The 15,468-nt window shown below is 40.1% G+C and overlaps 1 protein-coding gene across 14 annotated transcripts in view; it reads right to left on the bottom strand.

Moving 5' to 3' along the window:
• OBSCN (obscurin, cytoskeletal calmodulin and titin-interacting RhoGEF) overlaps positions 1–15,468 on the bottom strand; it is a 197,991-nt gene that overhangs the window by 38,111 nt on the left and 144,412 nt on the right. For 12 of the 14 annotated variants that reach the window (XM_065628909.1, XM_065628914.1, XM_065628916.1 and 9 more), the window contains 6 exons: positions 14,932–15,109; positions 12,707–12,820; positions 11,537–11,704; positions 11,190–11,292; positions 10,499–10,628; positions 9,492–9,597 (listed from right to left, as the gene is read on the bottom strand). In XM_065628909.1, coding sequence (XP_065484981.1) covers positions 9,492–9,597; positions 10,499–10,628; positions 11,190–11,292; positions 11,537–11,704; positions 12,707–12,820; positions 14,932–15,109 — 799 coding nt within the window. Of the gene's footprint in view, positions 1–3,232; positions 3,276–9,491; positions 9,598–10,498; positions 10,629–11,189; positions 11,293–11,536; positions 11,705–12,706; positions 12,821–14,931; positions 15,110–15,468 lie in introns of all 14 variants that reach the window. The other 2 variants (XM_065628921.1, XM_065628922.1) reach the window with 1 other exon arrangement.

Here is a 15,468-nt window from a genome sequence, read left to right as displayed (position 1 = left end):
ATATTTTCTGCACAAATCATCTATGCCACAGTGTACTTATTTTTACTCTTCATAATACCATTATTGCAGACACAGCCTCATCCTACCACCAGTTGACACAGGAGCACCAAACCAATCTGGGATGCATAATTTCTCAGCACATTTTTGCTGGCCTTACTTTAGATTTTTTGACATCCAGAGCAGCTGGGACTTCTCAGCATCTCTGTATAAATACACAGGTTGTATCAAAACAATCTTCTGCTCCCATGCCAGGACAAATGTCACTATAAATGAGCTACAGATGAAGCTGGATCAAACAGTTTTAAAATCTGGGGACAGGACTTTAGTGCTCTTTGTTTATACATTTAACATGCAGTTTTTCCTGCAGATTTTTCAGTGGCATTTGTTTTATTGAAAAACTTGAAAGTAAAGACAGTGTTTGCTTTGCAGACACAAGGAAGCTCATGCTCTCCAGTGCAGGCAGCTGGTTCAGTGGAACTAACAGATAAAGCTGTTTTTATTTCTGTGTTGATATTCTGTTCCTACCTCCAAGTAATGCAATAAAAAAAGAACTAACTGAAGGGTAAAGACAGTGTCCTGAAGTGGGAAGGAATGATTATGAATCAAGATAATAGCTTTTTCATTTCTCTTTTTCTGTTCACCAGCCTCTAGTCACAGACACATGGGGTTGGAAGCCACCAGCTCTGCTCTCCAGCCATCTTTACTCTGGCTCTTGCACTGAGATACAGAAAAGGGTGGAAGGAATTCATCCAAAATGGGAGCCTGTTTCTCCTGTTGCATTTGTCTAACCATTGTGGAAGACTGATCGTTTTAGTGTAGCTTGTCTCATCTATCAGTCTCATCTAGGGATACTGATATTGCCTGCTCCTATCACAGAATCACAGAATAGTTTGGGCTGGAAGGGACCTCCAAAGCTCCCCCAGTGCCCCCCCTGCCATGAGCAGGGACATCTGCACCAGCTCAGGTTGCTCAGAGCCCCGTCCAGCCTGGCCTGGGATGTCTCCAGGGATGGGGCATCCACCACCTCTCTGGCCAACCTGGGCCAGTGTTTTACCACCCTCGTTGTAAAAAACTTCTTCCTCATATCAATGGAGATCAGATTTATTTCCACCATCAATCTCTCCCTTTGAGGATGAGGTGAAGTCCAGGACTCGATCAGCTATGGTGAGATTTCTTTTCCTCCAGGGCAACCTCTCTTCTATTGCTCATTTCCACTGCTTTACTTTTTCCCACAAGTTCTCAGCATTTTGCTGATCCTCCATCCCATGTTGGGCTTGTCTGCTCTCTGACACTGCTATAGAGCTTTAAGGTCTATGCAGAGTCTTCATAATTACCATAGTGCCTTTCCGAATTAAACTAATAATTAGATAAAGATGGGTGTGAATCTGTGTGTTTGCACTAGACTTTGCTCTACATTGCAAGGTTAAAATGGTCTTATTGCTCTGGGATTTGCATATATACATACTGTTCAATCCTATGTCTCACTTATCTGTTATTTCCTGCAGGTAGTTTCAAAGCTGCTTCTGTTCCTCAGCTCACTGTACATTAAGGAGAGCTGGAACGTGCACTTGGAGGGTTATTCTCAAACTTTACCCCACCCCTATCCCACTTCCAGCTGAGATCTTCTCTAATGGGTTCATGACCCCATCCACTAGCAAAAGGAAGGGAATTTCTGACATTCTGAGATCTTCCTCATAAATGTACCAATCTCCTTTGGGGCAGCAGCCCTTAATTTAGGAATCACTTCTTGAACTCTCCAAAGCAACAGTGTATGGAATGTAAATGTCAGAAATTTGGAAATCAGCTTAACTGATGGTCTTTTGTACTAGTTTAATAGTATTTAACCAACCAATATTAGTGCTGCTGCTTGTGATCTGCAATCATGGAGGGAAAAGGAAGACTATAAACCGACTGAAGAAAAATGTAAAATAAAAACATCTCTCGCAGTGATTTACAGGCACAGAGATGTAGTTAGGTGAGATTTACTAAGCTTCAGACATGGCCTGTCTCCGAGTGATTGCTCCCTGCTCGTGACTTTCTCGGGATGTTTCTGAACATGATATCAAAAAATATTTCTCTGTTTAGCTACCCCACTGGTATCTGAACACTGGTCCTTGAGACAGTGTAGGCAGAAACACCTTCGTTTTCTGTTTTTTGCAGGGTCTAAAACACTCTAATGACTGGAGATGTTAATTGAACTGCTGTGCTGAAGAGAGAGGGGTGAAGGCAGAACCCAGAACCCCTTCCTGGATCATAACTAATGTTTATCATACAAAACAATAAAAGAGACAAAAGGTAAGCTATGCTTGACCATATTTTGGCTGTCATGTCACCCATGCTCCTCACCATCTAACGAAAGTAAAAAAAAAGTCAGCTCCATAATCATGTTCAAGTCAAGGACGGATTTTAGTAATATTAAAACTCTTGAGAGAAGGCATTTCTCCCAAACGTCCATTGTATAGTCACCTACTGCCATTAGGACATGATCTGAATAGCTTGGAGGTGCTCTGAAGGCCTACCACAGAAAGACCATGTTCCCCTTCCAGCTCTTGAAACAATTTATTGTGTGTTCATGATACTTAAAATAAGAAGATACTTTAAGATTTTAATGGCTTATGAGCTTCTGGTCTACATATGACTCAGAAAGTACTGATTTTTGCTGCAATTAACCTTTCTATGTTCTAGACACCCAATATAAACCAGGTTCAAAGTATCCAAAAAGCCCAAGTCATTATGGGACAAAATTTCATATTAGAAATGTAGAGGCAGAAGAGGCTAAAAACGTGCATCTTCCTTCTGCTTCATCATAAAAGGGTTTCCTGAAAAATTTAAAATAGAAAGCCAGAAGGCATCACTGTAAGCTATGAGATATTTGTTGTATTTGTACATTTTGCCAAGTAGCCAGTTCTCAAAGCTGATTTATTTTCAACATTGAGAGTCAGACTCTACCTTCTTGATCTCTCCAACAGTATTAAGTCAAATTTTTTCGCACGTAATATCATAAAAAACCTAACCCAGGCTGTGTCTAATACCAATGCTGCTATTTTTTAAAAGGGACAGTAAGATTTTTTTTTTCAGGTGGTCATTTTGTATAGCACAGAATATCATGAGATCTGGTGGGATGGGAATGAACACTCTTGCATGGCCAATAGACACAAGCTTGTTATTGGATCATGCATAGGCAGCAAGGCAAAACACAAATGTTACAAAAAAAAAAAAAATCAGCACTTACATGATGATGGTTTTCTTGGGCACTTTAGTCTCTTGTTCAGTGACTACAAAGAAAACAGTATGAACAGCATGGGGTTAAAGAAAGGCAAAAGCTGAAATGATTAAATTAACTTTGCTCAGTTAATCAAAATAAACTGAAGGGAAAAAAAACAACTGTACCATCCCATCCATGCTTTCTGTGGTTATTTCCAGTATCATCTTTAATGTTTCTGACCATGAATGAGTATTCAAAGTGCTCTCTGAGCAGGGAATTATTCAGATTTTAAATGAACTATTTTGTGGAGAACAATATTGCAGAAACTGGGTTTTTTTCTACTGTGAGATCCTAATATTTTTGTTTGGCAGGTCAAAGCAAACAAAGTTCCTTCTTTTCATTTTCTTGCTTTTTAATGTAATAAGGTAGTGATGGTGTGAGAAACCTGAAAATGCCTTGATCTGGAAAAGCCTGGAGAGCTGAAATTCTTTAAACTGTGATTTCACTTACTAGAAAAAGAGTTTCCCCAAACACTGACCAGTTTCCAAGCTTTTGTGGCCTAGATTAAAAATCCAAGCTAATAACAATGAAAACTAAAATAATTATCATCAGTACAGAAAAATCAGCATCAAAAAAACCCCTAGGAAACCCAGGAGAACCCTGTAATACACCTATCTACTCCTTCTCTTTTTTTGCTATAATTTGCAATTTTTCCTGATGCTCATCCCATAACAAACTAGAAGCTGTTGATACGTAGTAAGATCAAAAGAAAAGCAATGATTTTGCAAATATTTCTTAAAACTGACTTTTTTTAAAATAGGAAAGATACAGGCAGGTTCCAATCCTATCTGCTGGAATGAAACTAAGACTCTTCTGAACACACTCTGGACTGCTGGACCTATCTGAGATCTAGAAAAAACAAGAGCAAGCCCCATTTTTTATTTAATAAACTAGTAAAGTTTCTAAAAAACCCCTAGTTTAATCTCAAAGTAATTTTTCCAGCAATTGGTTTGCAATCTCCCAGCCGGCCTATAATAAATAAGCTCTGGTAGTTTTCAGATGGTACAATTGAAAGTGAACTGCAACTTAAAAATAAATCTATAAAATCACAAACAGTTCTTGCCCAGGGAACTTGTAGTGTCTGTATGATTTATTAAATAACATATGATTAGTGCTGATGTTTTCAATGCTGTCCCAAAACTGCGCTGACTGAAAATTAGAAATTACAATATTACATGGAATAGTTTAATGTAATTTTCCTTCCACGTAACTTCCAAGGGCTCTCTTATGGCACTAGAATAAAACAGCAAATCTCATCATAATTAAGGAGAAGTTTGTGCAAACGCTGATGTTAATATCTGACCTAGAGCTCTACGTTTTCTTTGCAGAGCTTCGTCTCATTTATGCTTGTAAAAATCTGGAATAATTTCCAATAGAGTCAAAGGAGTTACTGCAGAATTAGGTGGGTTTAAACAAAACCAGTTCGGGAATTAGAGTTTATCTCTTACTGGGAAGGTAAAGGGCAAAATTATTTTCAAATGTTTATCTTGGAACACAATTACAATATAACCATTTACCTATCCTTAGTTAATATTTTTGAAATATTTTAAAACCTCTTTTAAATGGTGGAATGATAAGTGTATGATGATGGAAGACAAACCAAGTGCTCAAACAATTTACTGCACCCAGTTTAGAAATTTTCACTGAATTTTTAAATGCTTAAATCAATATTTACACTACAGAAATTTTACAAAATCTCATCGAATAATATATTAATCCATAAGCAGCAAGAGTATCAGTTCTGATGGAAATACAGATTAATTAGATTATACACCTAAACGTAGGTGTTTTATATAACTATTTTAACATTTTACATGTATTTAAATGATAATTAAATATGTATTTAATGAAACCCCCCAATGTCTGTAAGAGAAAGTCTCTTGTAATGTTTATTTTATTAATTTCTATTCTTGCAGTCCTCCCAAATGACATCGACTGCCATATTTCTACATGCAGCAGATGTCAAAGGGACACGGTATTCAAAAGTTCAGCAGGTCTGGGATGAGAAAGCTGTAAATGGGCCCTGATGACTTGCAGTTTAGTGCACGACAGACGAATTTTATGTGTGCTAACCAAGGTGTGAGGGAGGATTTAAGCAATCCTATATGAAGGACAGAACCACATGAAAGTAGGATGAGAGAATTCGGGTTTCTTTTTTTTTTCTTTTTTTTTTTTTTCTTTCCCCGAGAGGAAAATATTCTGCATGTTTTAGCACTGGATTTATCATTTCAACTTGTTCAATAGCATTTTAGGAAAACAGCTTTGCAAAGCAGGAGGCCCTGATAAGCAGATTAAAAGCTGAAAGCATTAGGATCAGCCAGCGCTTCTACAGGACTCGACTTCTCTTTGGTTAATGTGTTAAACCATTGACTCTCAAGTGATGAAACATTCAAGATAAGTCAGTTTTTGTTGCTCTGAAAGGATGTAAGGTGGTTTATGGCCTTTATTACAAAAGCAAAGTCTATTTTCTCCACTCACAGAAGCATAAACCTATTTTTTGTGTGCAGTACAAGCCGGTGGCATAAACCACAGGAGCATTGCTCTGCCTCACCCCTCTTAGAAAAATTAATCTGCGACAGGGGATGCAGAAATCTGACATGAATTTCTGAAGCTCATCTTAATATGAGCAATTATTGGACATAAAAAAATTTCCTAAATTGTGTCAATGAAATGCAAATGGTGTACACTCTCTCTAAAAAAAAAAAAGTTTCCACTCCTGGAGTGACTGAGATGACTGCAAGGGCAGATAACTGTGTGATTGTGCTCTCTTGAATTTGCACTGAAAAACACATGGCCAGCCCAAAACGGAGAGTAACTGACGGCGACACGGAATAAAAATAACAAGATGATTAATTCCAATTGCCAGCCTAACTAGGGAACTTCAAAAAGGTCTGGGAGCAAACTCCTGTGGTCTATTTCTTCAGTAAAAGGGTAGCACTAAGAGATCTAAGCTTCTCTGTGCTTTGAGGCAATCTTCCATTTGAGAGCCTCAGAATATTCAGCTTTTCCCTGCAAGGTGGGTATTACCAACCAAGGCAACTAAATAATTTGCCCAAAGCTCTGCCTGAGATCTAAGGCAAAACTACAAAGAGGTTCCTGTTGCCTGGCTGGAACTGTGCTGGGTGTTTTTCTTTTTTGCTTGTCTCCCCTTGTGTAGCTGATTCCTTCCCCTATTATTGACTATCTCATTCAATATCCCAGATCTGTCTGTCTGATCCTTTCAAAAATGTGGCACTTTGTTTCTCTTAAAAAATGAATAAGTTAGTTAGCCTGGGACGAGTGAATCGCAACGGTAACGTGTTAAAAAGGGATTCCGGAGCACATCAGCCCAGATGTGCGGTGTGTAGGTTAAGCAGCACGGTGCAAAGCAGACAGTCAACTTGAAGTCAAAGAGAAGGATCTTCTTTCGGTTGCAGTTTTGTTTTGGTTGGTTGGTTTTTTTGGCTAAAATTCTTCCAATATCCACAGAAAAAAAAGGATTTTTAAAGCAACTCTCCATTGACTTCAGTGCAGCACCTGGGTGCAGCTGCAGGCAGAACTCAGCGTTTCAGGCTTGCAGCCCAAGCTGCAGCTGCTCGCAAGGGAAACCCTTAGTCCAGTGGTTTCCACCCTTTTTGGATTCGATCCTTCCAGTGGATCAGCAAATCCTCGTAGTGTGAATTTAAACCTGATGACAAGAACTTTGGTTTTGTTGGACTCTGGACCATCACTGACTGCAGGTCAGGGCTCGTAAACCACTGTACTAACGGTATCCCAAATTGTGACAGTAGTTTTGGTTCAGTATAATACAGTACAGAAAGGCAGGAGGATAAAAAACTAAAATAATTGCAACTAAAGCCCCTTGGGTGCCTCAGGAGACTTTGACAATAGTCATTTCGCAGAACAAACGACAAATCAGGTAAAACTTAGACCCACCATGTGGGTAAGCTAGGAAATAACAGAGTGTCTGTTTTCTGTTGTAATAGCACCACACAGCAGTAATGTTATCCTCTTGGCGAAGTTACAAACAATCCCATTTTCACAAATAGAAAGGATTGTAAGGATGGAAAGAGAAAGCCTTCATGAGATCCATCCATCCACTAGTTCTTTGCCAGATGAACCTGATTTTTCCACATGTAGATCAAGGCTGGTTATTGATTCTCAAGAAAGCAACGAATTCCCTCCTTGTTCAAGTGCATTATGCCAAATGATGCGATTCTGCTCAGAACAATCCTCTTGCTCCATGGATGAGCCTGCTCTTTGCTCCATTGGCCTGAAGAATTTCTCTCTCTGTGTCTCCCTGGAGGGGACTCAGGGATCTAGTTCCTTCCCTAATATCAAGTTCGAGCAATAGCACATTGTGAACCAAAAACTATTTTGTAACATTTCTGAAGCTTCCAAGCAAACTCCAATTATACTTCTTCAATCAAGCTCATTAAATCTTTTATTTATGACTGTGGAAATAACAGTACATGAGTAATTTGGGGCTGAACATACACATTTGCAACTCCAAGAGCTGAACAATGCTCTTAACACTATTTCAGAACCCTTGTTTATTTTTGTGATATCTTCTGCCTTGGGACAAGGGAACTTCATCAAGAAATGCCACCCTAACAGTGATTTATGTACGTTCCTCTACATCCTGCATACAACTTATTTTTGTTTCTTTAAGGCATAGCAAGGACAAAGAATTCAAGAACTTCAAGGTTTATCCTGCTGAAACAACTATAATGTTGCTGTACTATCATCATCCTCCCTGTAAGGCGTTTGAATGATTTGATGGTACTTTAGGAAAGGACTACATGGAAAGCAAGAATAAAACTAAGACAAGCGAGTACATGGGTCAGGATACTAATCTTAATAGCCTGTTTTGTCTGAATCCTCTTAATGTAATAATACAATATTAATGTTTACAGTGGGCTGGCCCAAAGGTCCATCCAGACAAGGACCTTGTCTCAGAAAGAGCCTATGGAAAATGATGAAAAATAAAATGAGTGGAGTACCATTTTCCCTGATTATTTTTCCAGACTCCAGTCATTTGCTGCACAACAGCTTCTCAAGGCAGAAAGTCTTCAAATTTGATGGCTCCTAGTGAATGTTGATAATAAACTGTCAAAAGCATACTTGAACCCCTGTTATTATCACGAGACAGTGTGAAAACACTGAAAAAGAAGAGAGAAGATCCCACAGCTGTTGGCAAACTTCTGGATTTTGTTTGCCCCGTCTCTACTAACCACATCTGTGACAGCTCTCTGATCCCAAGGTTCTCTGGCATGGAGTGGCCTGTGCTCATCCTCGTCCTTTCCCTTACCCTCCAGAACACTAATCTGTCTATTTTCAGTTATAGATGGTTCCTTGGCTCTATTCTCTCCCGAACCACTGCTGGGAACTGTTTGAGAGAGACAGCACTGGCTGGCCTGTGCTCAACCAGCCAAGGACCCTTCTAAGATGTACGAAGAACCAATTTCCTGTGCTGGGAAATATTCCTTACGCAGATGTAGTCACTGATTTAAACCCAGCTGGTATGGGTTTATAGCCAGCATGTCTAACACACGGCTTGTGGAAATCGTGTTGATGAGAAGGTGACTTTAGAAAGCCACATCCTACAGGTGTTAAGAAAGAGATGTGTCGCTGGATGGGTGTTAAATTGGTTCCTATCATCCTACCAATTCAGGTGAAACATATTAAAAGAAAAAAGGAATAGACCCTATAGACTCTATGACTATGTGGTGTGTAAGACCTGAACAGTCCTAGACAATGGATGAACCAATACTGCTCAGGCTATACCGCTGCCAGTTCTGCTTTCTCAGTCATTCCAGATGGTTCAGTGGTATTTCAGAAACAACCACAATATCCCTGCAGCTTTATTTACTGGCCCTTGTTTTTTCTCAGCAATATGTAACTCACGTTCTGCCAGGCTGACACATATTTTCAAATATTCAAGCAGGAATAGAAACACCTCTCTTGCACTCGTGGCGGTGTGACATACCCTTCATTTGCTCCTCCTTTTTTCATATAATGCATTTATGAGCATTATATGATGCAGCTGATTTGCCAGGTTTGGAAATCAACAGATGGTGATGGGTACAGAGCTGAGTTGCAGTATACCCATGCACATCTCAATAGACATACAGATACATGTACACCAACAATCAACATGGATAAGATGGCAAATATTTTCGATCCTCAGTGAGATGGTTTTAGAGTAATTCATTTACATACTTACAGAGCTGGTCAAGGATCGTACCTTCTATAGTGATGGCTTGGTCTCCTCTCCTGTCCTGGGTCAAGGCTGCAGCACTGTGGTGGTAAAGTTCTGCTCCACTTTTTGCAGACCCTAATCTGTTCACCAGCTAAAGAGAATCATGCAGTACTGAATGAAATGCAGGATGTTGGGGGTTTTTCTTCATAATAAAACCTCCCTATCCTACATCACAAATTCATTACAACTACATGACAACAGAAATGGATGAAGATGTGACCCCAAACCTAGGGAATACTGGACCTTGGGATCTTAGCTAATAGCAAATGCAAGGTAATCTGATTTTGCTAAAATTCTAGTAGAAGTCTTTAAATTATGCCCAACTTCCTAAAAATTTCTGTGGAATAACTGTGAAGTTGCTGTGAGCTGAGCCATTCACCATGAGTCAGCTAACCCGTGATAATTTCCTAAATCAAGGTCACCTGTTTTTCTTTCTGAGCCCTGAGAGCTTATTTCTATTTATAACAATGAATGCAAAGACTATGACTAATTTTTAGAAAATATTTTACAGCACATTTATTTTTATTTATTAGATACTTCCACATATGCTTGCTAAATAAATAGGAATTTCAGTGGTTTATAATTCTATTCAGACTTTATTTCTTTCTTTTGGCTTTGGATGGTTTCTTTGTAGTGGCATGAATATGTCCTAATTTTAAGACAGTCCAGAAACAAAACATCACATTAGAATGGTCCTAAACTTTGTAAGAGGTACCTCTAGAGATCTGGATCTCATTTTAAGCTACAGAATGAGCTCACTCAGTTATTATTTAAATGACCCAGCTCCCTCATCAGAATATTCTGAACTTTTTGGATGTTCACAATCTAGATATAGTTCCGGAGAACCTGACTTTGTGTAAACCTTTTTTTCATATGGCAAAGGGCAGAAATCATTCAGCCACTATTCTTATGCAATGGATCTCTCCCAGAAAAATGAATTCTCCTATCTACATCATGTCAGACAGCAGAGCTTTAAATCTCTCTGAACTTACCTCACATTCATAGTGTCCCATATCTTCATTGGAAGGGTTCTTGACCACCAGGACTAACATGCCACTCCGTGGTTCGCTGAAAGTCTGGTACTTATTTGTGTCCTTCAACAGCACACCATCTTTGTACCATCTGCATGTGGAAAATATGGAGTATAAGCCAGGAAAAAATACTAGCTGTTCAAGAAACCCCCCAGCTCACTGATCCATCTCTCAGACCAGTGGGCAAATAGCTCAAGAGTTAACCATTAGATAAATGTTTGGATCCCAGAAGACAGGTCTACAGGTGGGTAGATCACACATGGATACTAAACTGCACAGGTTTATGAGGGCTTCAAATAATGAGAAGATATGCTGAGCTTTTTGTCTGAATATCCCAGGTTAGTTGCTGATAAAATAAATTCAAGTGTACGGCAGGGAAGATAAATGAACGATAAAATTTTGTCAGGCCACTAGATCTGATACAGTCCTATGTGAGGGATTATCTGTAGGTATTTCTTTTCAGATGCTAGCTAGAATAAATTGCTGAGAATCTCAGAAATGCTGGAATCGGGAAAAACCCACATTAGGATGGCATTAAGGTGGCAGACACGGAAAAGAGAGGGTCATAACCTCGAAAGAAAGGGCGGGAGACTCTTCTGACCATGCAAAATGGGAAAACAAGATTTGCTCCACTGTGACTTGAAGAACTGACCTGATCTGAGGCCTGGGTGCTCCTTCGATAGTACAGGTAAACTGCGCATCTTCGCCCTCCACAAAATAAGCATTTCTAACCTTGTTCACAAACTGTGGTGGCACTGCAAAGCAAAGATAAGTGTTGTTAGTAGCTGAAAGTATGACCAGATACAAAGGATGTGTCCCTGATCAGATAATTCTCTTGATGTCTACACACAAGAGACAAAACCCCAAATTTTTCGACTTAAAAACAATTGACTGCACCTGTACACCAAGTAATTTTTTTTTTAAGTATTATCTTGTAGATGTTATACAGGTGTCACACAGTAGACCCCCCTGAAATGATGCATCTGTGCGGGACTTTACCTTGAACAAGGATCTTTCCTAAGGTACTGGCATTTCCAGCAGGACTGGAAGCAAAGCACATGTACTGTCCTGAGTCAACACCTGTCAGATTGTCCAAGATCAATGTGCAGGAACCATCGGGATCTTCTATTATAATGTGATGGGGATCCACCTCCACAGGCTTTCCATCTTAAAGACAAAGGAAAAAAAAAAAAAAAGAAAAATCTTAGTATTAATTATGTTTTCTCCTTGGGAATTTCATCCATTTTTAGCTTGAGAGAACTGAGAGTTGTATTTGCTTTATTGCAGCTGATGTTGGTAGTTGAGGAATGAGCTCTTCATCTTCCTCCAGCTCTCTACAAAACATCTGCTGGTCAGAGCATGGTTGAGGGACTTCATACATCATCAACCTTAACTTAAAAGTGAAATTCTTCAAGAGTATGTTCTGTACAGTTATAGCTCTGATTTGCTAAACAAAGCAGCACCTCCAAAGTGACTATAAACCTGCAGAACACATCTTTACCAGGTGAGAACTTAGAGCAAAGCTGTTTCCTCTGCAATACAGGGCAGAAGAGTATGTCTGCACAGCTCCATGTGCTATGACATGGAAACATCTGAGCTAGTTCAAAAAAGTTGTTCATTTACTATAAGCTGTTTAACTGCCACAAGATGTGGATTCATATTGGCTAACAGGCAAACTTGAAAAAGCAGGATATGTTAGAGGACAGGCTTTTTAGCAGGGCCTGTTGCAATAGGGAAAAGGGTGATGGTTTTAAACTCAAAGAGGGAAGGTTCAGGCTGGACATGAGGAAGAAATTTTGTACACTGAGGGTGGTGGTGAAACAGTGGCCCAGGTTGCCCAGAGAGGTGGTGGATGCCCCATCCCTGAAGACATCCCAGGCCAGGCTGGACGGGGCTCTGAGCAACCTGAGCTGGTGCAGATGTCCCTGCTCATGGCAGGGGTGGCACTGGATGGGCTTTGAAGGTCCCTTCCAACCACAACTATTCTGTGATTCTATCTATGATTAGCTCACAGGAAGATCCATGTTACTTGTACTTGGGTTGTTCAGTAGCCAACTTGAAGACTAGACTTGGGCGTGTCTAGGTGATCAGCTTCTTACCCACCAACTGGTGAGCGATATAGACAGAGAACAAACCCAGAGGATGCATTTCAGGACTTGCTGCTCGTACCTTTGTACCAGCTGACAGATGGCTTGGGAGCTCCAATAACTTTGCAAGCCAGCTTGACTGTCTCTCCCAGCTCAGCTGTACAGTCCGCCAGTTCTTCCTCAAAGTCTGGAGGTACTGAAACATCAGAATTAAGCATGTTAGTCTGGAGGAGGGGGACTCCGCCCAGAGAATGGCTGGTGCAAAGTAAGATAAGAATAGATGTGATTTTTGCAAATCTGTGAGGTTCAGAGTTGTAAGATGAACAAGAAACTTTAGCAGCTAATGACTTTTAAGGTGACATGCTATCCATGCTTATCTGAGACTAAATTCAGTCTGACAAATGTCTGTTGTTTGCTATAAAGATGGGCGATAAAAAAAATGGGATTTGTTGCTGATCTGGAAGTACTTTAGTCCCTGGTTTTAATAAGCACATCTATTATTCAGACACCATACAGCTGTCACAGTTAAGATAATTCCCCAATTAAAATGCACCCTTGATATCCAAACTAGTATTCTGCTGGTCTCCATATAATAAAATCTGTACTTTGTTAAAGGACTTTTATTTTCACTTATTACTACCATGTGAAATTATGCAAAACTATTCTGATAGTCTTCCTCATTAGAACACCTCCCTAAAGGCAGAAAATAAAAATTTAAGACTTGTTTTCAGTGTATACACACTAAACCCATCTCTGTTCTGGCATTTTAAGATCCCTGATTTCCTTATACTGTAAAGGACACCATTTCTAGCTTATACCTGGACAAGAAAGATCTAATATCCTTGCTGATAAATTTTGTGGATAGAAAATTGTTGAAATCTCAAATGTTGGTGAGGATGAAGCAGCCTGAATGACAAGATGAAAATCCAAGCAAAACCCCCACGTGCCCAGATACAGAAACAGGAGCCAGATGTCTGGAATGGAGGATTCGGTACCCAACAAAGTCGTAGGAGGCTTTATTCTGAGATCAGTAAGGCTCTGGGTCAAGTCCTGAGACTACTTTTCCCACTGGAGGCTGATGCTCTTCATGCAGTTCACCAAGGCCTTTGTCACCAAATTCTGGGATCATCTACCCTTCTGCAATCCCTGCCAGATCAAATGCATCTCTAGTGTCAACTCTGCAATTTGTTTTTTAGATGTTTCAATGACATGTTCCTCTTCTACAGCAAGGCACATTTTCTGGGCTATTTTGCTGGAAAACAACATCCTCTGCTTATTGACAAAAGTGTATGAATATGGAGACAGGGAGCTGAGCAACCACTTCAGTCTCTGGCTCTGGTCATCCACCAAAGGCAACCCACGTCTGTTGAAATGGACAGGGGCAGCCAGAGCTTCTCAGCTCATCAACCAGTTTTCTCCACACTTGGGTTATGGACATCGAAGAGTAATTAGAAAGTTACTCATCTGCTGTTGTATTGCCTAAAAACCTACCCAGGTCCTGAGGGACCTCTGTCATCTAAACTTCAGCAATATATAGTCTTGGCTTCCTTGATTGTAAATGGAGACAGTCAAACACCGCTGTCCCATCCTGATAACGGTGCCTTCCCCAGCTCAGGTGAAGGACCTAACACAGCTATAATCATTCCGTCAAGTCAGGTGAGTTGTCTGTGATGTGATTAAAGGAAAACCTCTAACCGTTTTAAGATGTGGCAGATGGCCCTAGATGTTTTTTCTCCCTCTTTCGCTAATCTTCTGCTGTCATCTCTTAAAAGAATGAATCCTGTCTGCAATTGCTAACCTAAAGACACATAAATCCTTTCAGTTTTAGGTCAGTCTGCTCATATAACAAAGATAAGTGTGACTTGCAGAACACCTAATTGCAAACTACAGACACTACTGACCTTGCAGATTTTGACATTTTGAAGCCCACACAATTAATTGAATCTTGTTTAACACATATCTTGAGATTGTTGGATAAAGTGTCCTTTAGCCGAACATTGCTCATTATACACTAAAAGGATTATGTAATGAAATATGCAAACGTGTAAACAATTGGCTCTTTAGGGTGTGAATGTAGTGATAAGATTTTGTATATAATGCCTTTTACTTCTCTTGCTGGCATGCTGGCTTTATTCCAGCATCCAGACTTGTGCAACTCTGTAATAAATATCTCGTCTCTCTGTGCTAAATTTGGCTCATTTGTATGCACACCGGATAAGGAACCCTGTTTTGGGACAACACCTCCTGAATCAGGGAAACCACCCAAGAGGAAAGTAGGAGGTTTGGGCGATCTTGGGCCATACTCACTCCAGACAGGCTCGCTGATCCGCTGCTGTATGCCACAGATCTCCTTCACCCAGGAGTTCTTGATATTCACTGTACGCGCCTGAAGGAGATACTTGCGGACCAAGTCCTCCCGCTCGTGCCAAATCTCAAACGCCCGGTCGTCTCCTTCCACAAGGTCATTCACATCTATGTTGTTGAGCTGCGTGACAGAAGGAGGACAAGAAAGTCGAAACACATCCTGTGTTCTTAGGGCTGAATTTCAGCCAGAATTCTTTCCCACAACTAAAGTCCCAGAGCTTAGGACAGTTCGGATCTGGACCTAGCTTTTGTGAATCAGAACCACGTTTAATCAAGTTTTGAAATGGGAACAGGTGTTAAAAACCAGCAAGGCTCCTGCTGCCAGTTTGTACCGTCTTCAGTGGATATGAGTTGTGCCATTCCCATTAAAGCTATATTAGATGATCCAACAGCAAAATTTACACTGCTTTTAAAGATTTTCCAGATTGCATGAGCCATGCAATGTGACTTTGGCTGAAAATCAGTCAGGGTCACTTTACA

The sequence above is a fragment of the Caloenas nicobarica genome, chromosome 2 (assembly GCF_036013445.1).
Source record: "Caloenas nicobarica isolate bCalNic1 chromosome 2, bCalNic1.hap1, whole genome shotgun sequence".
Lineage (NCBI taxonomy): Eukaryota > Metazoa > Chordata > Aves > Columbiformes > Columbidae > Caloenas > Caloenas nicobarica.
This window is presented reverse-complemented; position numbering and strand designations above follow the sequence as displayed.